General features: G+C 50.4%; 1 protein-coding gene across 1 annotated transcript in view; it reads left to right on the top strand.

Annotated features, from left to right (window-relative positions):
- The window catches only part of KCNG4 (potassium voltage-gated channel modifier subfamily G member 4), a 52,452-nt gene extending 26,163 nt beyond the window's left edge, over positions 1-26,289 (top strand). Inside the window, exon 2 of the mRNA XM_060253997.1 lies at positions 25,303-26,289. Within this exon, the coding sequence (XP_060109980.1) occupies positions 25,303-26,085 (783 nt within the window). The 3' untranslated portion in view covers positions 26,086-26,289. The remainder of the gene's footprint in view (positions 1-25,302) is intronic.
- The last annotated feature ends 966 nt before the right edge of the window (positions 26,290-27,255 follow it).

Genomic DNA, 27,255 nt, shown 5'->3' with positions numbered 1-27,255 from the left:
CTTCTTCCCCCTGGGGACTTGGGGGGGGGGGGGGAAGGAGCCTCAGTCAATAGACAGAAGACAGGCTTGGCTCAGTAGCTCTGCCATGCAATTGACAGAGCCTGGAAAAACAAACTCTGCCTCCCCCACTTCCTCCCTAAGGAAGGAGCATCAGCCAATGGAGAAAACTGAGGTTTTGCTCTGTAGCTCCAGTGCAATCAAGCAAACCTTGCAAAGGGAACTGTTATGGCAAAGTAAACAAGATATAGGGAGAAGGAAGCAGAAGACAACCTGTTGTTTGGGGGCCTGATAGGAGCCCTCTGGGGGCCTGATTCGTCCCCCAGACTGCATGTTTGACACCCCTGCTCTATGGCATTATACCCCCCCACTGAAGTCCCCCCTCTCCCCGAACCCTGCCCCACATCAGGCTCCACCCCAAAAATCTCCAGGGATTTCCCAGCGCAGAGTGGGCAGCCCTGATGCACAGAAATGCAAAATGCACCCCGTTAAAACAACACCAGGGATTACGAGGCAATCATATGTCTGATTATACCACACATACTTGCACGTGGTTGGTGGGGGGGGAGGGAGAGGCAGATGGAGGGAGAAAAACAACAGAGCCACAACAAGCCGAGGCGGTCGGGCTCTCTTCAATGCTTAGAATTTTTTTAAAAAAAAAAAAAAACATGAAATTTTGGAGGACTCCTAAGGCATCTGCTCTACTCCAGGAGAGCCAGTTTGGTGTAGTGGTTAAGTGCACGGACTCTTATCTGGGAGAACGGGGTTTGATTCCCCACTCCTCCACTTGCACTTGCTGGCATGGCCTTGGGTCAGCCATAGCTCTGGCAGAGGTTGTCCTTGAAAGGGTGGTTGAAAGAGCCAGTTTGGTGTAGTAGTTAAGTGTGCAGACTCTTATCTGAGAGAACTGGGTTTGATTCCCCACTCCTCCACTTGCAGCTGCTGAAATGACCTTGGGTTAGCCAGAGCTCTCTTATCTGGGAGAACCGGGTTTGATTCCCCACTCCTCCACTTGCAGCTGCTGGAATGGCCTTGGTTCAGCCATAGCTCTCGTAGGAGTTGTCCTTGAAAGGGCAGCTGCTGTTAGAGCCCTCTCAGCCCCACCCACCTCACAGGGTGTCTGTTGTGGGGGGAGAAGGTCTAGGAGATTGTAAGCCACTCTGAGTCTCTGATTCAGAGAGAAGGGCGGGGTATAAATCTGCAGTCTTCTTCTTCTTCTCCAGAAACAAGATGGGTAATTTGGAATTCCAAAATCCAGGGGTGGGGAGAATTTAGGAGGAAGGGGGAGAATTTTTGAGGCATCCTTAGCTGGAATTTTCCATGGTCATTTGCAAACATAAGCTTCACTCAGACGCTGCAGAACGTTGCATCGGTCCACAGAAAAATCCTGAAACAAAAGCCATGCGGTAACTTTGATTAAACCAACTGAGATGACACCACAAAGCAGCCTGGAAGTTTTCACATTTTCCAGCGCTCTTCATCAGGCTGGATGCTACAAAGCAACCAAAAGAGTGTGTGTTGGGGGGTGAGGGGCATAATCTTAAGGCCCCGTATATGAAACAGAAATAGAGCTGGAAGGTAGCCCCAAAAGTCATCTAGTCCAACCCCCTGCATAATGCAGGAAATTCACAGCACCTCTCCTTGTACCCCCAAAGGTCATCTAGTCCAACCCCCTGCATAATGCAGGAAATTCACAGCACCTCTCCTTGCACCCCCAAAGGTCATCTAGTCCAACCCGCTGTATAATGCAGGAAATTCACAGCACCTCTCCTTGCGCTCCCCCAGTGACCCTTGCTCTAGGACTAATGAAGGGCAAAAAGTCTCCGGAACCCTGGGCCAGTCTGCTCTAGAAGAAAATCTGATCCCAAAGTGATCAGCATGACCCTCAGCCGGGGTCATTTTGTAGAAAAAGAGGTGCCGGAGCTCATTAGCACAACTTATTTGCACAAATCATTTTCATATATTGCATACCCCTGTACTCAATTATATCAGCTCAGCATCTTCCTGAAAATGCTTCTGGAATTAAAATTGCCATAAGAAAAACTTACTCCCGTCGTACTTTAAATTACTTTCTCCTATGTGGCCACAGTGGCACGATGAAGATTTCCATCTGTCTGCTTTATATGTTTTGGTTATTTTTCGCTTTTGTGTGTGTGTGTGGGTAAAAAAAGAATTAGAAAGTCTGTCAAATCTTAAGCGTTCCGCCAAATTCTCACAGGGGGTCTGAACAATGGAGCCCAGAAGCAAGTATTTTTTGTGGGGGAGGGGGTGGTAAGACAATAAATAAGAGCACAATAGAAGACAATAAATAAGAGCACAATAAAATATAGAGGTTCCGGAGCTCCGCTTCTGTGAGCTCCTGTCCAAAATGAGGCCTGACCTTCAGCATAGAAAATTATCCAGTGTAGCATTCTAAGCATGTTTGTAAAGATAAAATGTATGATGGGACAGTGTCAAGTTGCCCCTTTGGACTTCTGGACAGAGGTATAAATGTGCATCGGACTGAAAATATACAAGAACTAGCACTCAAAAGGATTGTCAAGTCCAATTCAAGAAATATCTGGGGACTTCAGGGGTGGAGCCAGGAGACAACGGGGGTAGAGCCAGGAGACAACGGGGGGTGGAGCCATAAGCAAAGTTGTGACAAACACAATTGAACTCCAAAGGGAGTTCTGGCCATCACATTTAAAGGGACTGGACACTTTTTAAATGCCTTCCCTACATTAGAAATAATGGAAGATAGGGGCACCTTCTTTCGGGGCTCATAGAATTGGACCCCCCGGTCCAATCTTTTTGAAATCTGGTGGGCATTTCGAGGAAAGTCATCAGATGCTATGCTGAAGATGTGGTGCCTCTACCTCAAAAAACAGCCCCTCCAGAGCCCCAGATACCCCCCAGATCAATTCTCCATTATACCCTATGAGAATCGATCTCCATAGGGAATAATGAAGTGCCCAGCAGACATTTCCCTCCCCGCCATTTCTGACGACTCTGAAGCGGGGGATTGGCATCTCTACTCACGAGTTGCTGAACTTCCAACTTCTTCAAAGTAACACAGAGCAACCAAAGGTTCAAGTTTACCTTTCCTATGCAAACGACCTCTGAAAGCAGAGGGTTTGGGAGGGTGTGGGCTGCCTTCACAGCCACTGGGAGCAGCTGTGTTGTTCTCCCCCCGCCCCTTTCAGCCTTAAAGACACAGACACACCATCTCAAGAGGAAGCCTTTCAATCGGAGACTGAAGCCTCCGTAGGGGGAAAGGCACATGGTGGCTGTGGGGGTGGGGCTCCCCCCCCCCTCTGCCAGCCAGCAGACTGGGAGCAAGAAGGAGGCTGGAAAGCGGGAGAATCCCCTCTGGGACCTGGGGATTGGCAAGGCTAGTACTCAATCAATTGTCTGTCTAACCTGGGGCTTGCGCCGTCACGTGTTTGTCATTGGCTCACAAAATCATCTCGTCCATGGCTGGCAGAGAGAGATGCAGTAGTAAATGTCTTACAACAATCTGGCAAGATAGGTCAATATTATTACTCCCAGGGGAGGTAACGTCAGGCTAGCTAGTGGCAAAGGTGGTAATTGGACCACAGGCATCCTAAACCCTGGCTTTTTTGCTTAGAACAGGGGTGGCCAACGATAGCTCGCCAGATTATTTTTTTTTGCCTACAACTCCCATCAGCCCCAGCCAGCATGGCTGATTGGTGGGGCTGATGGGAGTTGTAGGCAAAAAAATCTGAAGAGCTACCATTGGCCACCCCTGTCTTAGAAAAAGCCCGGCAGGGGCTCATTTGCATATTGGACCACACCCCCTGGCCTGGGAGCACATGGCTGCCACGTGGCATGTAAGGCCAGCTGGAGTCCTGGCTAGGCCAAGGGGAGCGCCACTCCTGGGCGCTCCGGCAGAAAAAAAGCCCTGATTCCATCTGTTACAGCGCCGTCATATGCAGGTCTATTCAGAATATTACTCAGTTCTATTCAATACGGTTGCCAGCTCTGGCTGGGGAAATACTTGGAGATTTGGTGTGGGGGGGCGGAGCCTGGGGAGGGCAGGGTTTGGGGAGGGGCCTCAACAAGGTACAAGGCTATAGAGTGGGGGGTGTCGAACATAAAACCTGGGGGATGAAACCGGCACACTCAGGGTACGTACGGAATGTAAGGCACTCCCCCTTTTATGGCATCCCTTGGGGGGGGGGAACAAACCTAGTCTTGCATATGATTAAATATATTTATTGGGGCTTTTGTGGTTTCCCCAGCAAATCAGTTGCTTTTACTGCTAGGAATCAATTGCTTTTGTTTGTATTTTGAGTTATATATATATATATATATATATATATATATATATATATATATATATATATATATATATATATATATATATATATATATATTGTGAATTGGGTTTGCCTGTGTCCTTTAGAAAGCTTCTATCTCAGGTGGTGTTGTTGTTCAGACACACAGTCGAGTCCGACTCTTTGCGACCCCATGGACAAAGTCACACCAGGCCTTCCTGTCTTCCACCATCCTCCGAAGTCTGCTCAAATTCGTGTTTGTTACATCAGTAATGCTGTCCAGCCATCTCATCTTTTGCCGTCTCCTTCTTTTGCCTTCTGTCTTTCCCAGCATCAGGATCTTCTCCAGTGAGCGCTCTCTTCTCATTGGGTGGCCAAAGTCTTTGAGCTTTGGTACCTGGCATCTCTTTGAATCAGATTCAGAGCTCTCTCAGCCCCACACACGTCACAGAGTGTCTGTTGTGGTGGGGGAGAAGATATAGGAGATTGTAAGCCGCTCTGAATCTGATTCAAAGAGAAGGGCATGGTTTAAATCTACAGTCATCACATTTATTCAATGGGGCTTACTCTTAGGAACATCTTTTAAGGGTTACCTTGTTATCTACCAGCTCTCATTCAAACAGGAAGGTTAGTTAAGTGCGGCAGACTCGTGCCGGGTCTGACTTTAACATCTTTGGATTTATTCTGGTTTTGCTGGGGGGGTGGGGAGTGAACTGAGCAAACAATGCACAATAATCTTTTTAATGCTGCCACCTGGATGGCTTTCAAGACATTAAAAGAGCAGCCGCGATTCCCAGGGTGTTTGGGGCAGAGACATGCATTAATTTGTCAAGCCTGATCAGCTTTTCTTTTAATCTGGTGGTTTTAGCGACTGTGCTTTGCTCTTGGGGCACTTCCACCCCCCCCCAAGTATATTTCAGGATTGAAATCTCAAATATCAAGGGCATTTTAAATGGGGGAGGGGAGAACAACTACAAAGACTAAACTTCCAAAAACAGCTCAACGACTTTGGCAGTTAGGGTTGCCAATCTCCAGGTGGGCAAACACTAGAAATAAACCACTGCTTTTTTATGTTGCAAATCTCTCGTCTCTCGGCTTGACTTCGCGAACGAAGATTTAAGAAGGGTGCAGTAGTCCACATCTGCTGCAGGCTCGCTGGTGGCTGACAAGACCAATGCGGGACAGGCAGGTCCGGCCACAGCGGCTGCAGGGAAAAGTCTGATTTGGGGTTGGTGCTGTAGCAGTGCGATTCTTCCTCAATCTCCTTTTGTCCTCAAGACCAGCTATGCGTGTGTTCTCAAAGGAAGAGACAGCCTGGTGGATGGTGTGCCTCCATGCTTTGCGATCTGAGGCTAGGTCAGACCACTGGTGATGGTTAATGCGACAGGTACCAAGGGATTTCTTCAAGGAGTCCTTGTACCTCTTCTTTGGTGCCCCTCTGTTTTGATGGCCGGTGGAAAGTTCACCATACAGGGCAATCTTGGGAAGGCGGTGGTTTTCCATCCTGGAAATATGCCCTGTCCAGCGCAGCTGCGTCTTCAACAGCAGTGCCTCGATGCTTGTAACCTCCGCCCGCTTGAGGACTTCAGTGTTGGTCACAAAGTCACTCCAGTGGATGTTGAGGATGGTGCAAAGGCAGCGCTGATGAAAGCGCTCAAGGAGTCGCAGGTGATGACGGTATAAAACCCACGATTCGGAGCCGTAGATGAGGGTTGTCATCACAACTGCTTTGTAAACATTCATCTTTGTGCCTTTTTTCAGATGCTTGTTGCTCCACACTCTTTTATGCAATCGGCCAAATGCACGGTTTGCCTTTGCCAGCCTGTTGTCAATCTCCTTGCAAATCAATGCTTAAGCAATTTCTTTCATAATGATGCAATTATATTATTATCATCACAAACCAAAATTCATTAAATGTCCATAGGAAAATCAAAAAGTTATTTCACACCACTCTTGTAAAGTAGCACTTTCAAAATCAAAATGTTATTTCACGTCACTCTTGTCAGGTACTACTTTACAGTCCACTGTCTCAGTTCTCCTTTGCTTGAAAGACGAAGACAGCACCACGCTTGTATAGGATTCCTCCTATGGGTAGCAGACCGAAGTCTGACAAGTGTGGCGGCTACACAGGTCCTAGGTTAAGTTCTTTGCGTCGTTCACCTTCCACTGGCCGCTTTCTTTACGCTTTGGAACCCGTGCTAAAGGCAATTGCTCACACATTACAATACAGAACCATTCGTGCAAGCTGCAAAGTGACATAGTATTATAATGTGTGAGCAATTGCCTTTCGGGTTCCAAAGCTAAAAGAAAAGCGGCCAGTGGACGGCGAACGAAACACAGAACTGAACCTAGGACCTTTGTAGCTGCCGCACCTGTAAGACTTCGGTCTGCTGCCAATAGGAGGAATCATATACAAGGGCGGCACCGTCTATGTCTTTCAAGCAAGTGAGGCGGTCGACTGTGAAGTGCTACCTTATAAGAGTGGTGTGAAAGAACTTTTTGATTTTTCTATGGACATTTAATGAATTTTGGTTTGTGATGATAACAATATAATTGCATCATTATGAAAGAAATTGTTTAAGCATTGATTTGCAACATAAAAATGCAGTGGTTTATTTCTAGTGTTTGCTAATCAGGACACTGCAGTTTCCGGTTTGCCCAATCCCCAGGTGGGGGCAGAGGATCCCCAGGATTGGAGGCCCTCCCCCTGCTTCAGGGTCATCAGAAAGTGGAGGAGGGGAGGGAAATGTCTGCTGGGCGCTCCATTATTCCCTATGGAGACCAATTCCCATAGGGAATAAAGGAGAATTGATCTGCAGGTATCTGGGGCTCGGGGGGGGGGCGCTGTTTTTTAAGGTAGAGGCACCAAATTTGAATGGTAGCATCCAGTGCCTCTCATCAAAATACCTGCCAAGTTTCAAAAGGATTGGACCAGGGAGTCCAATTCTATGAGTCCCAAAAGAAGGTGCCCCTATCTGCTGGGAACTCTATTATTCCCTATGGGGACTTATTCCCATAGGAAACAATGGAGAATTGGTACTAATGATATCTGGGGCTCTGAGAGGGGGCTGTTTTTTGAGGTAGAGGCACCAAACTTTCAGCATAGCATCCAATCCTTCTCCCCAAATTACCCCCCTAGTCCAGTTCTATGAGCCCCCAAAGAAGGTGCCCCTATCCATTATTTCCAGTGGAGGGAAGGCATTTAAAAGGTGTGCGGTCCCTTTAAATGTGCTGGCTAGAACTCCCTTTGGAGTTCAATTGTGTTTGGCACAACCCTGCTTCTGGTTCCACCCCGATATCTCCTGGCTCCACCTCCAAAGTCTCCTGGCTCCACCCCCAAAGACCCCAGATAGTTCTTGAATTGGACTTGGCAACCCTATTGACAGTTCAGGATTGGGACAGGATTCTCTTCAGAAGAAGGCTGCAGATTCATCCCCTGCCGTTCTCTCTGAATCAGAGACTCAGAGCGGCTTACAATCGCTTATATCTTCTCCCGCCACAACAGACACCCTGTTAGATGGGTGGGGCTGAGAGGGCTCTCACAGCAGCTGCCCTGTCAAGGATAACTCCTACGAGAGCTATGGTTGACTCAAGGCCTTTCCAGCAGGTGCAAATGGAGGAGAGGGGAATCAAACCCGGTTCTCCCAGATAAGAGTCCGCACACTTAACTGCTGCACCAAACTGGCCAACCGCATTAAGCTTGTCCTTTTGTGATTTTAAACACGATAAGTGGTCTCCGCTTGTTTGAGGCGTTGGGTTTCCTTTACCATGTAACAAAGATGAAATATACGTGCTAGGGATTTTTTGAAAGAGAAACGAAAGGTGACGGTGCCAGCGCTGAAATGCCCTTGTTTAGAGCTAACACCCATCTCAAAAAAGGCTACCAGAGAGCTGGAAAAGATATAGAAAATGGTAGGCAAAATGATCAAGATGTTGGATCACTTCCCTTGCAAGAAGGCTAAAAGGGGCTTTTTCACTTAAATAAGGATGACTGGGGGCAAAGGACATGATGAAACAGGGGTGGCCAAACTGTGGCTCGGGAGCCACGTGTGGGTCTTGAAGCTCCCACCACCCCATCAGCCGGCTCGGAGAAGGCATTTCTCTCTTTAAATCGCATCTCCAGACCAAGCCAGCCAGTTAAGTTTAAAGTTAACATTGCTTTCTTTCCACCTCTCCCTCCCACTACTCCATCAGCCGGCTCGGAGAAGGCATTTCTCTCTTTAAATTGCTTCTCCAAGCAAGCCAGCCAGTTAAGTTTGAAGTTAAAGTTGCTTTCTTTCCACCTCTCTTTCCAGCCCTCCTTGGAGGAGGGGGGAGGGAGAGGTGGAAAGAAAACAACTTTAACTTTGAATGCATTCTCCGAGGGCCACCTGGCCTGGCTTGGAGAAGTGATTTAAAGACAGAAATGCCTTCTGCAAACCGTCTGATGGGGTGGGGAGGGGGGGCTTCGAGAGCCACACAATATGTGTGAAAGAGGAGCTCAGTTTGGCCACTCCTGGACTAGACAGGCCATTGGTCTGATCCAGCAGAGTTCTTCTGGCCTTCCTTTTTATCCACGCAGGCAGCTCCAACCATGTCCCTGCCTTGCACTCATGCAGAATGTGTTACATTTCAATCCCACCCTTCGAACTCAAGGCAGTCTTGCCCCGGGGGGGCTCCCAAGTGGTCTCCCTTTCTAGGGACCACCCAGCTCTGAGCCTACTTTGCCTCAGCAAGGACTCTGCACCCAGCCTCTGCTTCCAGAAGAAGCATCGAGCCTTTGGCTACAGATGGCGAAACCTTCCAAACGGAGCCTCCTCTCGTAATCACCCCCGGGAAACATGTTGGCTGGTGTCATGCCAAAGCAGTCCTCGCCAGGATTTCAGATTTTGCACAGGCAGCAGGAACAAAAATCCCTGGAATTCTGGAAAAGCCACTTAGAGCAGGATTGTTTCCGAGGGTCGCCCCGTTGGTTTGCAGGGGAACAGCTAGATCGGAGTCTTCTAGCACCTGAGGAACCAATCAGATTGTCAGGGAAGAAGCTCTCGAGAGTTAAAGCTACCTTTCTCAGATGCAAGAAGGAACGGAGATCCCAGAGTCCTTCTCTCCCAGTTCATCTCCCGCCTTCTGTTTGTGATACAAGGGACCAGGGTTCTCCATTCCTGCCTGGATCAGATGAAAGAGACTTTGATGATGATGAAGATGATGATGATGATATTGGATTTATATTCCGCCCCCCACTCCGGATCTCAGAGTGGCTCACAATCACCTTTATCTTCCTCCCCCACAACAGACACCCTGGGGGGTGGGTGGGGCTGAGAGGACTCTCACAGCAGCTGCCCTTTCAAGGACAACCTCTGCCAAAGCTATGGCTGACCCAAGGCCATGCCAGCAGGTGCAAGTGGAGGAGTGGGGAATCAAACCCGGTTCTCCCAGTTAAGAGTCTGCACACTTAACCACCACACCCAACTGGCTCTTTCAACCACCCTTTCAAGGACAACCTCTGCCAAAGCTATAGCTGACCCAAGACCATTCCAGCAGGTGCAAGTGGAGGAGCGGGGAATCAAACCCGGTTCTCCCAGATAAGAGTTCGCACAATTAACCACTATACCAAACTGGCTCTTTCAACCACCCTTTCAAGGACAACCTCTGCCAGAGCTATGGCTGACCCAAGGCCATTCCAGCAGCCGCAAGTGGAGGAGTGGGGAATCAAACCCAGTTCTCCCAGATAAGAGTCTGCACACTTAACCACTACACCAAGCTGGCTCTATATCTTTGACTTTTGAAAGTTAATATCCTGCCAATCCCCAGTTGGGGACAATAAGGCAGTCCCAAAGGTAGACAGGTCCCAGGCCATATTAACTTTATGTCTCCATGAATGGAGTATACCCATCTATGAGAAGCTTAAGTTGGGTCAATTAAGAAGAAATCACCTGCGTGGACTTAGAAATTGGCTCCTCTGCTAAGAGAGACTCATAAACTGTGATGTATTTCTCTTAGGGTTGCCAAGTCCAATTCAAGAAATATCTGGGGACTTTGGGGGTGGAGCCAGGAGACTTTGGGGGTGGAGCCAGGAGACATTGGGGGCGGAGCCAGGAACAAGGGTATGACAAGCATAATTGAACTCCAAGATGGACAATTATGCCACTGATGGACCTCTGCTCCATATTTTTATCCAATCCCCTCTTAAAGCTGGTGATAAGTCCTCAAGTGACATGTGGATCCACCCCCCAATGCAAATCTGCATTCTGCCATGGTCCTGCATCTGGCTGAAATCCCAAAGGCTTTGATGACCAACCCTTTCCTATTGGCAGCTCTTTACTCAAAGGCGGGGAGGGGGAGCCTGCAATTTGCGGACGCTAAACCGGGGAAGCCAAAGCCCAGCGACTGGCGCCCTAGAAAAAGGCTGATGTTTCCTCAGGAGCAGGCATTGCTAAGCGGCAGGCGAGCGGAAAAGGCCGGCGCGTTGAAGGGAGCCAGGCCTGGGAGTGGGAGGGAAGCTGAGGAGAAGCTGCCGGCGATTCCGGCCGGGCGAAAGCAGGCGGGCGCGTGTGAGTGGCAGAAGCGAGGAGGGAGGCGCTAGCGGGAGAGCCGAGCGAAGAGCCCTCGAGCCAATCCGGCCTGTCTGGAGCACCAGCCAGCACGAGAGGGAACGGGGCAGGGAGAAAAGTTGGGCCCTCTTGGCCTCCCTTTGGGCGCCGCCGGGGGTTCCTTCTCCTCTTCCTCAGCCAGGCCTTCTCCCTTCGCTTCCTCCTTCCCCACCTCATCACGCGATCCCCCCTTCCCTGTCGCCGCTCAGCGCCCGCTCTGCCAGGGGTTTCCTGAAGTGGCTCTGCTGCAGCCCCTGGTAGGAAGCGAGGGCACAGGGGGTGGTAATGCGGCTGGAGCCGTCGATGCCTGCGGAGTGGCTGCAGGCGCCAAGGCGCCAAGCGCGGCCAGCAGCAACGGAGCAGGGGCTTCCCCCTCTGGTCAGCTGACGCGGCGGCGGCGCGGGAAGCAGTTCCCCCCACCCCCCACCCCCGCCTCCAAATGTTGGTGCGGCGCTGGTGTTGCTGCGGCGGCCCGGCGCTGTGAGGGGGAAGCATCGTCCCCCCTCCCGCTTCCGAATATTTGCAGACCGGGGGAGGAGGCTCAAAATCCAGTGTTCTCCCGCCAGGGCGGGAGATTTGGGGCGCCTAATTTCTCTATTTGCACAATTATTTCATAATAAGTTATTGATTGTAATTTCCTTTGAACAGGTTTTGAATTATTTATACAATCTAATAAGCGAGTGCCTTATTTGATATTGAGGTTTGTTTGCACTGAGCTTTTTCCTTCCTCTCCAACCCCGTCCCGACCTCCAAGGGGGGACCTGGAGATCTCCCAGAATTGCAACAGACTTCCAAATGACAGAGATCAGTTCCCCTGGAGAAAATGGTGGGTTTTGAATGGTGGAATCTACGGCATTGCACACCACTAAAGTTCGTCCCCGGGCTCCATCCCCAAATATCCAGGAATTTCTCAACCCGCAGTCGCCAACCCTTTGTAGATCGCTTATTAAAATGTTCTGAGTGTTTTTAGAATCAAAGAGGTGTAGGCAGGGTAATTTTTTTCTTTTGGGAGCAGGAACTCTTCTGCCTATTAGCCCACACACCCCTGATGTAGCCAATCCCCCTGGAGCTTCCAGTAGGCCCTGTACGAAGAGCCCTGTAAGGAATTCTAGCAGGACCTCCTTTGCATATCAGGCCCCACCCCCCTGATGTAGCCAATCCCCCTGGAGCTTCCAGTAGGCCCTGTACGAAGAGCCCTGTAAGGAATTCTAGCAGGACCTCCTTTGCATATTAGGCCACACCTCCCTGAGGCAGCCAATCCTCCTGGAGCTTCCAGTAGGCCCTGTACGAAGAGCCCTGTAAGGAATTCTAGCAGGACCTCCTTTGCATATTAGGCCACACCTCCCTGATGCAGCCAATCCTCCTGGAGCTTCCAGTAGGCCCTGTACGAAGAGCCCTGTAAGGAATTCTAGCAGGACCTCCTTTGCATATTAGGCCACACACCCCTGATGTAGCCAATCCCCCTGGAGCTTCCAGTAGGCCCTGTACGAAGAGCCCTGTAAGGAATTCTAGCAAGACCTCCTTTGCCTATTAGGCCCCACCCCCCTGATGTAGCCAATCCTCCTGGAGCTTCCAGTAGGCCCTGTACGAAGAGCCCTGTAAGGAATTCTAGCAGGACCTCCTTTGCATATTAGGCCCCACCCTCCTGATGTAGCCAATCCCCCTGGAGCTTCCAGTAGGCCCTGTACGAAGAGCCCTGTAAGGAATTCTAGCAGGACCTCCTTTGCCTATTAGGCCCCACCCCCCTGATGTAGCCAATCCCCCTGGAGCTTCCAGTAGGCCCTGTATGAAGAGCCCTGTAAGGAATTCTAGCAGGACCTCCTTTGCATATTAGGCCCCACCCTCCTGATGTAGCCAATCCCCCTGGAGCTTCCAGTAGGCCCTGTACGAAGAGCCCTGTAAGGAATTCTAGCAAGACCTCCTTTGCATATTAGGCCACACACCCCTGATGTAGCCAATCCCCCTGGAGCTTACAGTAGGCCCTTGTAAGAAGAGCCCTGTAAGCTCCCGGAGGATTGGTTACATCAGGGGGTCGCGGCCGAATATGCAAAGGAGCTCCTGCTTAAAAAAAAAGCCCTGGGTGTAGACATTTAGGGTGCTGGATTAGAGCTGGAGAGAGCCACGATCAAACGCCCATCCAGCTCTGAAGCCCCCTTGGCAACCTTAAACTGCTCCTCTTCTTTTAGCCTAACCTGCCTTAATAAGGGATCTACAAAGGGTTGGCGACTCCGGGTTGAGAAATTCCTGGATATTTGGGGATGGAGCCCGGGGACGAACTTTAGTGGTGCACAGTGCCGTAGATTCCACCATTCAGAGTTACTGTGAGGACAGAAAGGAGATCAGGGAAAGCTGCTCCAACAGTCCGATGAATGGGAAGAAAGTGCACCAGACAGATAGCATAGCGAGCCCTTCTTTGGAGTTCAACTAGGTTTGGTGGCTTTGGGTCTGGAAATTCTGGGGGGGGCGGTGCCTGGGGAAGGTGGGGTTTGAGGAGGAGAAGGACCTCATCAGGTATAAAACCATGGAGTCCACCCCTTATCTTCGGGACCGCCTCTCCCCATATGAACCCCGGGGCTCTGAGGTCTGCTGCTCAACATCTTCTCATAGTCCCCGGTCCTAAGGACACCTGGCTGGCTTCAACGAGGGCTAGGGCCTTTTTGGTCCAGGCCCCTACCTGGTGGAATGAGTTCCCTCTGGAGATCCAGGCCCTACGGGACTTATCGAGCTTTCGCAGGGCCTGTACGACGGAGCTCTTCCGCCAGGTGTTTAATTAATCCAGCGGGCGTCCTCTGAAAGTCATCACTTCCCCCAGCATTTCACCACTACGTTGTTATGTTATGCTGTTAGCCATCAGCCACGCGCTGTTTACTTCCTAGGTCTGTAAAAGACTGTTTACCGTGCTGTTCCTGTTTGGGAACGTCTGTTTTTATGGTATTGTTTTAACTCTGTTGTTTTATCGTTGTGAGCCGCCCTGAGCCTGCTTGCGGGATAGGGTGGGGTATAAATCTAAAAATTAAATTAAATTAAAGCAGCCATGTTCTCTAGGTCCAGAGGAGTTAGCCGTGTTAGTGTGCTGCTGCAAAATAGTAAAGAGTCCAGTGGCACCTTTAAGACTAACGCATTTTAATGTAACACCAGCTTTCGAGAAACACAGCTTTTGAGAAACACCACTCTGCAATGACAGCGGTGTTTCTCGAAAGGTAATGCTGCAATTATTTGTTAGTCTGAAAGGTGCCACTGGACTCTCTACTATGTTCTATAGCAGGGGTGGCCAACGGTAGCTCTCCAGATGTTTTTTTGCCTACAACTCCCATCAGCCCCAGCCAGCATGGCCAATGGCTGGGGCTGATGGGAGTTGTGGAGAGCCAGTTTGGTGTAGTGGTGAAGTGTGTGGACTCTTATCTGGGAGAACCGGGTTTGATTCCCCACTCCTCCACTTGCACCTGCTGGCATGGCCTTGGGTCAGCCATAGTCCTGGCAGAGGTTGTCCTTGAAAGGGCAGCTGCTGTGAGAGCCCTCTCCAGCCCCACCCACCTCACAGGGTGTCTGTTGTGGGGGAGGAAGGAAAAGGAAATTGTGAGCCGCTCTGAGACTCTTCGGAGTGGAGGGCGGGATATAAATCCAATATCATCATCATCTTCTTCTTCTTCTTCTTCTTCTTCTTCTTCTTCTTCTTCTTCTTCTTCTTCTTCTTCTTCTTCTTCTTCTTCTTCTTCTTCTTCTTCTTCTTCTTCTTCTGCCACCCCTGTTCTATAGGGAGACTGATACTCACCTTTACTGTGACTCCCCCTCTAAGCTAGAGTCTTGTGAGCAAAAATTCTACTTTGTGAGCTACTAATATTAAAGCTGTGAGTTACTGGCATTAAAGTTGTGAGCTACTGCATCAATTATTGTGCTCTGGGGCCATCCTTCCTGAGCTAAGACAAAAATGTGTGAGCTGGAGGCTAAAAATCTGTGAGCTAGCTCACACTAACTCAGCTTAGAGGGAACACTGGTTAAAACGTTGGGATAGAGCGGGGCGGCCAAACTTGCTTAACATAAGAGCCGCATAGAAGAAACATCTGATGTTTGAGAGCTGCAAGACATGGATGTTGAATGTTTGAAAGCTGCAAGGAAGGCAGGCAAATAGATGAGAGAGAGAGGGGAAGGGGGAAAGAAAGCAACTTTAACTTTAAATGCAATCGCCAAGCTGTCAGCTAACTTGGCTTGGAGAAGTGATTTAAAGAGACAAATGCCTCCCCCAAGCCAGCCAATGGGGCTGTGGGGACATTGAGAGCCACGCAATATGTGCAAAAGAGCCACATCTGGCTTCCAAGCCACAGTTTGGCCACCTGAGGGAAAAGGGAGCCTTGAGGAGGAATACGAAGGAGGGAAAAACAGGAACATCTCCCCCTGGAAGCAAGCTGTAGAATCTACTATAGGGCAGAAGCTAATTGTTGCCTTTGGATAGCTCGAACACTGACAGCTGTGCCAGATGACACCCAAAAGCTCTGTGTTGTGTCTGGCGTTCGTCCCGGAAGGTACACCACAGCGCACCTGTGGGTGGTGCCTGGAAGGGACGAACGCAGCCCGCCTATGATGATCAGTGGTGGGAAATTTAACTGGCCAGGATTGGACCTGACCGGGAAGAAGGTTGTTCCGGGAAATGTATATAACAGGGGACCCAGACCCGCCATGTTGTCTTTGTGATGTACTAGCTAATAAAGCACGTTGCCATCTGAACGTCTCCAACTTCAGTACATTACTCTGGCGACGAGGATAGAATACTGGTGAGCAGAGAGCAGCCTACGGCCTCCAGCAGTCCGAGCTCTAGTGTTTCCGCTGCCGAGGTCATGGCTACTGCTCCTGGACAAACCCTACCGGCATTCGACATCACCTGGCCCGACTTATGGGAATCATGGGTGGACCAGATCAACTACTACATAGAGCTGCACAAAATGGAGGAAGCGGCCAGAAGAAGGCACTTCTCCTGAGTTTGTGCGGGGTGGAGACTATGCAGCTGATGAAGCGACTCATTGCACCAACCACCCTCGCAAGGGCCACCTACGACCAGCTGGTCAAGGCGAAGCCATCTCGTCTCACACACAGGCACGCGTTCTACATGAGACAGCAGACACACGCTGAATCCACTGCCGAGTATCTTGAGGAGCTCCGTGGATTAGCCCTGATGTGATTTCACGGGGAACCTGGAAGAGATCCTGCTGGACCGCTTCACGGTTGGCGTCCGGAAGGAGAAAATGCGCCGAAAGTTGCTAGCATACGAGGACAAAGGCATCAACCTCGTGAAAGCACTTCGACAGGCAACCGCCTTCGAACAGACGCACACCACCCCTTCCGTGAACCAGGCCGCCACTGCTTCGATCTCAGACGGCTCCGATGAGGAAGGGACACACCAGCTTCGCCACCAGCTGCTCAGCGGGCCGAAAACACCAACCTGACCATGGGCAGCAGAGAAGCCAAGCACCAAGTGCACCAGCTGTGGGGACCCACATGAGCACTGAGACTGCCCCTAGATTGCAGAAGCTGCGGAAAAATGGGCCACATCGCCCGAGCTTGCAGGGCCAGAACCAACAGGAGGCCCCAGTCCGCACACTATGACTCAACAGATGCACACATGATGGCCTCAAACAGTATCCAGGTAATGAACTTGCTCCTAGACATCCCCGAAAAGGTCAAAGTCCAGGTCTTGATCAAAGAGGGTCCCTGCTTGATGGAATTGGACACGGGATCCTCCATCTCCATAATTTAGGAGGAGACCCTTAGTAAACTCTGCCCTCACAACCAGCTGGCCCTCCAGTCCGCGGAGTTCATATTGCAGGACTTTCAAAAGAATCTGGTGCAGATCATGGGGTGGGCGTTAGGGTGGAGTTCAAAAATTTTAAAGGGGACCTGGACATACTTGTAGTGAAGTGCCAGCTCACCACCCTTTTGGGATTGGCGTGGTTTAAGCCCCTGGTAATTAAAATTGTTAGGGCGGACCACATGCAGGCCCACAATTTTGACCAAGTGTGCCGGGAGTTCCTAGAAGTATTCGATGGGGCTCTGGGAACCTACTAGGGGCCATCTATCGCGCTACAGCTGGACCCCACGGTTAGGCCCTTAAGGCTGACAGCTCAGCAGGTTCCGTTTGCGCTTAAGCCAAAAATTGAAGCCAAACTGGACCGCCTCATTGCCCAGGGGGTGCTAGAGCCCATCTCCCACGCCACTTGGGAAACCCGCATAGTCACCGCACTTGAGCCAAACGGGGATGTGCGCATCTGTGCAGACTACAAATGCACAATCAATAAAGCACTACAGTACCCCCCCCATACCCTGCCCCGGTTGTCAGCCATGTCCTCGCCTCCCTGGCCGATTCTAAGATTTTCAGGAAGTTGGATTTGGCCCAAGCATACCAACAACTTCCGATGGATGACCAAACAGCTGAGGCTCAGAACATCGTTACACACCGGGGTGCTTTCAAGGTGCAGAGGCTACAATTTGGGGTCAGCATGGCTTTGGGAATTTTCCAACGCTTAATGGACTCTCTCCTTAAAGGGATTCCCGGAGTACAACTCTTTTTCGATGCCGTTTTGATAGTGGCACCTGACGCCGATGAGTTCTGCTGCTGCCTTCAAGAGGTGCTCTGCAGTTTCCAGAATGCGGGTCTCAATGTGAAGCGGGAGAAGTGCTTGCTTGGGATGCCAAGGGTGGAGTTCCTGTGGTTTGCGGTGGACACCGCGGGAATTTACCCAACGGCCGACAAGACCAGGGTGATAGTCCAGGCCCTGGCCCCCACTTGCAAGGTGGAGCTTCAAAGTTTTTTGGGACTCCTGAACTTTTACTACTCATTCTTGCCCCACAAAGCAGTCCTGGCCGAACCCCTACACAGACTTCTAAATAAGGACACCCCATGGGTCTGGGGAAAAAAGCAGGTCTCAGCCTTCCAGGTAGTCAAGGACATCTTGGTTTCAAATGAGGTACTCCACCATTTTGACGAGTCCCTCCTCGTGATTTTAGCCTGTGATGCTTCCCTTTACGGAGTGGGCGCCGTCCTGGGCCATCAACTCCCAGATGGGAGAGAGGTCCCCGTGGCCTATTACTCTCGGACTTTGAACCAGGCTGAGCGCAACTACGCCCAAATAGACAAGGAGGCATTGGCAATCGTGGCGGGTATATACAAATTCAATGACTACCTGTATGGTAGGCACTTCACGATTGCCACAGACCACAAGCCATTGCTCGGCCTTCTTGCCCCAGACCGCCGGATGCTGCAGATCCTGTCACATTGGGTCCTGCGGTGGAAAGAGTTCATCAACTCCTACACATACAAGCTAGTCTACCGCCCTGGCAAGGCAATGGACCATGCAGACGCCCTCAGCCGCCTTCCGCTGCCGGAGATGGACCCCGATCCGGCCCCGGCCTACCACGTGATGCTTCTGGAGTCTCTACCAGAGCGGCCCCTCCACGCCACTGAGGTTGCCAGGTCCACGGGTAGAGACCACATCCTTGCACGCGTTTCGGACTGGGTGGGGAGGGGTTGACCCATGGGCAAATTGGACGCTAAATGCAGGCCTTTTGTTTCCTGCTGGGAGGAACTCTCCTTACACAAAGGATGTATTCTGTGGGGCAGCAGAGTGGTGGTCTCTCTCCCACTCCGGAAGCAAGTGCTTGAAGCCTTCCACGAGACGCATCCTGGGATAGTGCATATGAAAGCTCTGGCACGGAGCTATGTATGGTGGCCGGGGATGGATGAAGAGATAGATGGGTGGATTAGGAGGTGCCCGCCCTGCCAAGAGTCCCGGCCAACTCTGCCCGGTGCCCCTGTTCACCGCTGGGAATCAGGTGCCATGGTTTTGGCTATACTTAGATTTTGCGGGGCCATACCAGGGGCAAATATTCTTTATCTTGGTGGATACTTACATGAAGTGGCTGAAGGTCATCCCAGTTGCTTCCACCTCCACTGCGGCCGCAGTCAGAGCCTTACAGAGGGTTCTTTGCACCCACAGGATCCTTGACACCGTAGTGACGGACAACGGCACCGCTTTTACCTCCCAGGAGTTCCAGGAATTCCTGAATAGGTACCTCATCTGCCACATATGGTCCACTCCCTTTCACCCTGCAACTAACGGCCAAGCGAAGTGCATGGTTCGCACAACCAAGGAGGCCCTGAATCGCATAGTTCAAGGGGATTGGGACCACCAACTGCCCGCCTTCCTATTTGGGAACAGGATCAACCCTAATGCGGCTACGGGCGTAAGCCCCGCCAAGCTACTCATGGGCAGGAGGCTAGCCACCCAGCTTGATAGGCTACAGCCCGACCGGACCCCGGACCTCCACAGCTCCCCCAAGGGAGCCAACCCCCTAGGGGGGCCACTAGGGGGTTCTTTCCAGGGGATCCGGTCTATGCCAAGAACTTTGCAAGTGGGCCGGAGTGGATACCAGCTCGGGTGTTGTGGCTCATCAGGTCCATTACATACATTATATACATTCTAGTTTGCCATTAGGAAAAAATACATTAAAATATAGTGAAAAATGGCATTTTCTACCTGTTGCTGAGGAGCTAATTCTAGGGTTGCCAGGTCCAACTCAAGAAATTTCTGGGGACTTTGGGGGGTGGAGCCAGAAGATTTGGGGGGTGGAGGCAGGAGCAAGGGTGTGACAAGCATCATTGAACTCCAAAGGGAGTTCTGACCATCACATTTAAAGGGACCACACACCTTCTAAATGCCTTCCCTTCATTGGAAATAATGAAGAAAAGGGGCACCTTCTTTTGTGGCTTATAGAACTGGATCCCCTGGTCCAATCCTTTTGAAACTGGGAGGGTGTTTTGAGGAGAGGCATTGGATGCTATGCAGAAAATGTGGTGCCTCTACCTCAAAAAAATAGTCCCCCAGAGCCTCAGATACCTGCAGATCAATTCTCCATTATACCGTCGGTCTCCATAGGGAATAGTGGAGTGCCCAGCAGACATTTACCACCCACCCACCCTCTGCTTTTTCTAATGACCCTGAAGCGGGGGTGAAGCCTCCAAACTGGAGGGTCCTCTGCCCCCACCTGGGGATTGGCAACCCTGTATGGAGGGTGGACTCTACAGCTTTGCACCCCACTGACATCCCTGTCCTCTGCAGGCTCCATCCCCAAATCTCCAGAAGAAGAAGAAGACTGCAGATTTATACCCCACCCTTCTCTCTGAATCAGAGACTCAGAGCGGCTTACAATCTCCTATATCTTCTCCCCCCACAACAGACACCCTGTGAGGTGGGTGGGGCTGAGAGAGCTCTCCCAGAAGCCGCCCTTTCGAGAACGACTCCAACAAGAGCTATGGGTGACCATACCAGCAGCTGAAGGTGGAAGAGTGGGGAATCAAACCTGGTTCTCCCAGATAAGAGTCCGCATACTTCACCATGACACCAAACTGGCTCTCCCAGGAGTTTCTTACCCTGGATCTGGCAACCCAATTCCCCCGCATCCCCCACCGTTGGCCAGTACGGGATTGTGCCAGCCAGTGAACGCGGCACAAGGATTTACTTGGCTGCTGAACGGCTCCAATTTTAACAAAAGCTTCTCTGCTCATGACATGACCTTCAACTCTTCCCGGTCTAGCCCGATTCCAGTTCAGTGGGGCCAGATTAAAATATAAGAAGGTCACGCAGAGTTTAGCGCCCGACCCAGTCCAGCTTGCCATGCCGTTTGCTTCGGTGTTAATTAAAATGTGAGAGATTGTTGCAACGGAGGAGGCACATTCATGAATGCCATTTCCACTTCCTAAGACAAGAAAAGGCTACTTGATCAAAGGCCGCCTTAGGACTCGATATAACTGTCATTCTCTAGTAACCTAGCTCTGCTTTTTACAGCGGCAAATAGATGGGAAAAAGCAATAATAGTAAATCAGCTTTCTGTAGGAAAGGATATCTAGCAGGGATGGTGAAACAGTGGCTCGGGAGCCGCATGTGGCTCTTCCACACATATTCTGTGGCTCTCAAAGCCCCCGCCACCCCATTAGCTGGCTTGGAGAAGACATTTCTCTCTTTAAAGCTCCAACCCCAAAGTTGCTTTCTTTCCACCTCTCCCTCTTCCCATCTTCCTTCCTCCCTGTCTTGTGGCTCTCAAACATCTTACTTTTATGTCTTGCAGCTCTTTAACATCAGTGTCCAAATTCAGTCATAAAAGGACATGCATGGGATTAAGAAACAAAGATTGCATGTCCTTTTATGACAGCCGTATGAATTTGGACAGCCATATGGACACTGAGTTCACTGATGCTTGTTAGCACGATATCCACCAATAGATTTGTCTGTAAGATGGGACTGAGTACTTAGGATATTCTATGGACTGCTTGGGTTATAAGTATTACAGTAAAGCTTGTTGTAATTTTCAATAATTATCCATAGTAATTCTGATCACAACATTTATTTGTTATCAGGGCTTTTTTTTGAGCAGGAGTATACAGTAACGCTGGGGAAGGCCTGGGCAAACCACTCCGTAAAAAGTCTGCCGTGAAAACGTCATGAACGCAACGACACCCCAGAGTCGGAAACGACTGGTGCTTGCACAGGGAACGACCTTGACCTTTGTACAATAACACAGTCCCGGCTGGCTTGGCATCAGGGGGTGTGGCTTGACATGCAAATGAGTTCCTGTTGGGCTTTTTCTACAAAAAACCCTGAGTGAAACAATGGTGAGGAGCCCCCAAAGAAGGCTCATTGGGGAGGGACGGTGGCTCAGTGGTAGAGCATCTGCTTGGGAAGCAGAAGGTCCCAGGTTCAATCCCTGGCATCTCCAAAAAAGGGTCCAGGCAAATAGGTGTGAAAAACCTCAGCTTGAGACCCTGGAGAGCCGCTGCCAGTCTGAGAAGACAATACTGACTTTGATGGACCAAAGGTCTGATTCAGTATAAGGCAGCTTCATATGTCCATATGTCCAAGGCGCCCCTGTCCTTCATTATTTCCAATGGAAGGAAGGCATTGAAAAGGCGTGCGGTGCCTTGAAATGGGATGGCCAGAACTCCCTGTGGAGTTCAATGATGCGTGTCACACCCTTGCTCCTGGCTCCACCCCCAATGTCTCCTGGCTCCACCCCCCCAAAGTCGCCTGGCTCCACCCCCAAAAGCCCCCATGTATTTCTTGAATTGGACCTGGGAACCGTTCTTGGCAAACTTGGACTGTTCAGTTAGACTCAAGTCCATGGCACCTTAGAGACCTAGAAGGGCTTCTACTGGGGCTGTCAGATCTCTGGGCAACCTGGGGAGATGGAGGGGTAGGGTTGCCAGATCCAGGAGCCTGGGGAGAACAGGGACCTCACTGGGGTACAAAGCCACAGAGTCTACCTCCCCAAACATCCCTCGTCTTCAGGGGAAACTGATCTCTGTAGTCTGGAGATGAGCTGTCATTCCAGGGGATCCCCAGGTCTAGAGTTGCCAAGGCCAATTCAATAAATATCTGGGAGCCAGGAGACGTTGGGGGTGGAGCCAGGAGAAAGGTTGTGACAAGCACAATTGAGCTCCGAAGGGAGTTCTGGCCATCACATTGAAAGGGACTTTGCACCTTTTAAATGCCTTCCCTCCACTGGAATGAAGGATAGGGACACTTACTTTTGGGGCTCATAGAATTAGACCCCTTGGTCCAATCTTTTTAAAACATGGCGGTTCCTTTGGGGAGAGGCGTTGGATGCTGTGCTGAAAATTTGGTGCCTCTACTTCAAAAAATAGTCCCCCCAGAGCCCCAGATACCTGCGGATCAGTTCTCCATTATTTCCTTTGGGAATCAGTCTCCATAGGGAATAATAGAGTGCCCAGCAGATATTTCTCTCCCCCCACCCCCGCTTTCTGATGACCCTGAAGCAGGGGCGGGCTCCAGACTGGGAGATCCCCTGCTCCTACCTGGGGATTTGCAACCCTACCCAGGTCCCACCTGGAGGCTGGCATCCCTAGCTTCTATGCATGTCTAGGAAAGGGAGTTTTGAGTCTCAAAAACTTCTGCCCTGACGCTACCGCCATTCGGTTTGGTGTAGGGGTTAAGCGCACAGGGTTTGATCTGGGAGAACCAAGTTTGATTCCCCACTCCTTCCCATAAAACTGCTGATGTGACCTTGACTCAGTCACAAGTTCTCGCAGAGCTATTCCTCTCAAGAGCAGTTTCTGTCAGAGCTCTCTCAGCTCCGCCTACCTCTCAGGGTGTCTGTTGTGGGGAGGGGGAAGGGAAAAGGAGATTGTAAACTGCTCTGGGACTCCTTCGGGTAGCGAACGGTGAGGTATAAATCCAGTCTCCTCTTCCTACAGGTATTTCCCATCCCAGAGCTGGCAACAGGGCCGGGCCTGCCCTTTGGCAAACTAGGCAACTGGCTAGAGCGCCAGCCTTCTGGGGGGTGCCAGTCTAGGGCCAGCCCTCGCTGGCAAACCCTATCAAAGGTATTGAACTGTGGATCTGAGAAGTCAAATCATTCTCTCTCAGATCCCGTTTCCCATGACTTTGACAATGACTGCAAACTGGCATTTCACTGTGTGTCTAAAGGGTATGTGGGCAAAACAAAACTCTCCTTATGAAGCAGCAGATATTGCAGGGGTGGTCGATGTTGACCCTGTGACCCATTGCAAAAGGGGCCTCTTCTCCGTTGTTGTTAAATGCAGTCTTTCCCCCCTCCAGAAGGCGAATCATGTGCCAGATGACTGGTAGGAGGATGAATCAGAAGATAAAGAAATGTCTATTTGTTACATACCCTATGTTTCGGGCAGTCCCTTGGGGAACGCTGGAACATGTAGTTCCGAGAAGAAGAGGGGCAACAGAGTTTTAAGGAGAATCCCCGGCATCCTCAACAAAATACGATTCCCTTAATTCTTTGCAGAAAGTTCTAACTGTTCAAACCTGTGTAGAAGTCAGGAGTAACAGTTTGGTGTAGTGGTTACGTGTGTGGACTCTTATCTGGGAGAACCAGGTTTGATTCCCCACTCCTCTACTTTTAGCTGCTGGAATGGCCCTGGGTCAGCCATAGGTCTCTCAGAGCTGTCCTTGAAAAGGCAGCTTCTAGGAGAGCTCTCTCAGCCCCACCCACCACACAGGGTGTCTGTTGTGGGGGAGGAAGGTAAAGGAGATTGTAAGCCACTCTGAGACTCTGATTCAGAGAGAAAGGTGGGGTATAAATCTGCAGCCTTCTTCTTTTTTTATAACCAACGTGGGCCAAGGAGAGAGTTCATCTTGGCAGTCAGCAGAGAGGAAGAGGACTTATTGGCAGCCAGGAGGCCCAACCAGCATACAACAATATGTCTACCTCACTGCCCACATGATCGGGAAGTGATGTCATTACATCTGGGACACTGGGCGGACCACTCTAGTATTTAGGCAAAACCACTATGATAAATTTGGCTTCCACCGGAGTTTTTGTCCAAATACCAGAGCGTCACCCCAACATCCTGGATGTGACGACATCACTTCCAGGTCATGTGAGCAATGATGTAGTCACATCGCTGCATGTCAGATGGCTCTCCCTCTTTTTTGGGATAAGTTCCGCCCTAGCTCCCACGGGCCAGCTGATCAGTGGTGGTGTACAGAGCTTTTCTGTAGAAAAAGCCCAGCAGGATCTCATTTGCATATTAGGCCACACGCCCTGATGCCAAGCCAGCAAGAACTGCTTAGGGATCATAAGAGAGCAGGATTGCAACTACTGGGTCTATCCCTTGACGTCTGCCTGTTCTGCGAAAGAGCTGGACAGGTCCTATTAATGATGGTTGTATCTATGCATGCAATTGGGCAAGCACTCTGAACAGGGTTACCGGTTGCATAAAGAGAGACCACCCAAGTACAACTTACAGGCTTGCTGGGACATAGAATCATAGAGTTGGAAGGGACCTCTGGGGTCATCTAGTCCAACCCTCTGCACAATGCAGGAAACTCACAAATACCTCCCCCTAAATTCACAGGATCTTCATTGCTGTCAGATGGCCATCTAGCCTCTGTTCAGAAACCTCCAAGGAAGGAGAGCCCACCACCTCCCAAGGAAGCCTGTTTCACTGAGGAACCGCTCTAACTGTCAGGAAGTTCTTCCTAATGTTGAGCCGAAAACTCTTTAGATTTAATTTCAACCCATTGGTTCAGGTCCTACCTTCTGGGGCCACAGAAAACAATTCCACACCATCCTCTCTATGACAGCCCTTCAAGTACTTGAAGATGGTGATCATATCAAGTACTTGAAGATGGGTCATGTGTGTCTTCATCTGAACATGTGAATAGTTCTCAGATCTTCTCCCTCTAACCTCTCAATAGTCTTGTCTCGTCTGTGCGTATGTGAATGAATATCATTCATTTAAGGCTGTTGAGTTAGTGCTGATTCATTATTTTTAAAAGGTCAGGGAAGAATGGTCCCCTGGCTACAACCCTTCCAAAAAAAAAAAAATCCATTCAGTGAAATCCAATAAAGACGTAGATTTCTGTTTCTGCTGTATTTTCGGGGTCATTCATCTGGCTTTCTTTCTCCTCTGCCCCCAGGGTGAATGTTCCCAGAAGTGCTATTACATATTCATCATCGAGACCGTCTGCGTGGCTTGGTTCTCGCTTGAGTTCTGCCTCCGGTTCATTCAGGCCAAGAGCAAATGCCAGTTTTTCAAGGGCCCCTTGAACATTATCGACTTCTTGGCCATCTCCCCTTATTACGCTTCCCTGGTCATACTGGACGACGAATCCACCGAGGACGACAACAGGCCGAGCGGGAACTCATACATCGAGAAGGTGGGTCTGGTGTTACGGGTCTTACGTGCCTTGAGGATACTCTATGTTATGCGCCTTGCCAGGCACTCTCTGGGCTTACAGACGTTGGGCCTCACGGTTCGGCGATGCACACGGGAATTCGGCCTGCTCTTGCTGTTTTTGTGCGTGGCTGTCACCCTCTTTTCCCCCCTGGTCTACCTTGCGGAAAACGAATCCGGGAAAGTCTTGGAGTTTACAAGCATCCCTGCCTCCTATTGGTGGGCTATCATCTCCATGACGACAGTGGGGTACGGGGACATGGTACCGAGGAGTGTTCCGGGTCAGATGGTGGCTCTCAGTAGCATTCTAAGTGGGATTCTAATTATGGCGTTCCCGGCCACTTCGATATTCCACACCTTCTCTCACTCTTACTCCGAGCTGCGAAGGGAGCATGAGAGATTACAGTCCCGGATAACGAGGATAAAAAACGCCAATACATCCATCGAAAGTGACACCCTCAATGAGAGTGAAAGCTTCATTCTGGAAACAACCATGTCACCTATCAAGTACGTTTATAAAGGATAATGAATAGCCTTGCTGCAAGATACCCTTTTTTTAAAAAAAAGAAGCCTGCATACTGCAATGCACCAAGCGGCAAGACCCTCCGAGGCCTGCGATTCAACCATTTGCAATGCAATTGCTTCTGCTACGAAAAATAAATAAATAAATGTGCAAAGTCAGTCCGGGTGAACCCACAGCTTCAAGCGCATTGCTCAGAAGAAACAGATGCTTGAGCAACGTTGGTGGGAGGCGGCAGGATGCAAAGGGGGGGGGGAGGGGGAATCTAGCAAACCTTGATGTCAGGCAAGTTCTTGGTAGAAAGCAGGCACACTGAGACCCACCAAGTGATGGGCCCGATACTATCAGAGACGGGGCAGTTAAGGTTCACTTCCCTTTCACTGGGTGTAGGAACAAGAAAATGATTCAAAATCGGGAAGGCTGAAATACTGCCTTCAAACAGGAAAGGAGGTGAACATCAGGACAGTTTGGTATGGGAAAGCATAAACATGCAGGGATGCGCTGTCAAGCCGCAATCAGCTTCCCACGGTAACCCCGTCCATGGGCTTTCAAGGCAAGTGAGATGCAGAGAGGGGTTGCCCAGGGCTTTTTTTGGGGGGGGAGCAGAAACTCCTTTGCAGAGCTAGTTTGGTGTAGAGCTAGTTTGGTGTAGAGCTAGTTTGGTGTAGTGGTTAAGTGGAGAGTGGTGTAGTGGTTAAGTGGTGGTGTAGTGGTTAAGTAGTGGTGTAGTGGTTAAGTGGTGGAGAGCTAGTTTGGTGTAGTGGTTAAGTGTGCGGACTCTTATCTGGGAGAACCGGGTTTGATTCCCCACTCCTCCACTTGCACCTGCTAGCATGGCCTTGGGTCAGCCATAGCTCTGGCAGAGGTTGTCCTTGAAAGGGCAGCTGCTGTGAGAGCCCTCTCCAGCCCCGCCCACCTCACAGGGTGTCTGTTGTGGGGGAGGAAGGTAAAGGAGATTGTGAGCCGCTTTGAGACTCTTCGGAGTGGAGGGCGGGATATAAATCCAATCTTCTTCATATTAGGCCACACCTTTCTTATGGAGCCAATCCTCCAAGAGCTGACAGGGCTTTTATTACAGGGCCTACTGTACGCTCTTGGAGGACTGGCCACGTCAGGGATGTGTGGCCTAATATGCAAAGGAGTTCCTGCTACAAAGAAAGCCCTGGGATTGCCATT

Source organism: Heteronotia binoei, chromosome 14, assembly GCF_032191835.1.
Source record: "Heteronotia binoei isolate CCM8104 ecotype False Entrance Well chromosome 14, APGP_CSIRO_Hbin_v1, whole genome shotgun sequence".
In the NCBI taxonomy this organism is placed as follows: Eukaryota; Metazoa; Chordata; class Lepidosauria; order Squamata; family Gekkonidae; genus Heteronotia; species Heteronotia binoei.
Note: the sequence above shows the minus strand (reverse complement) of the source record. Positions and strands in the feature narration are given on the sequence as shown.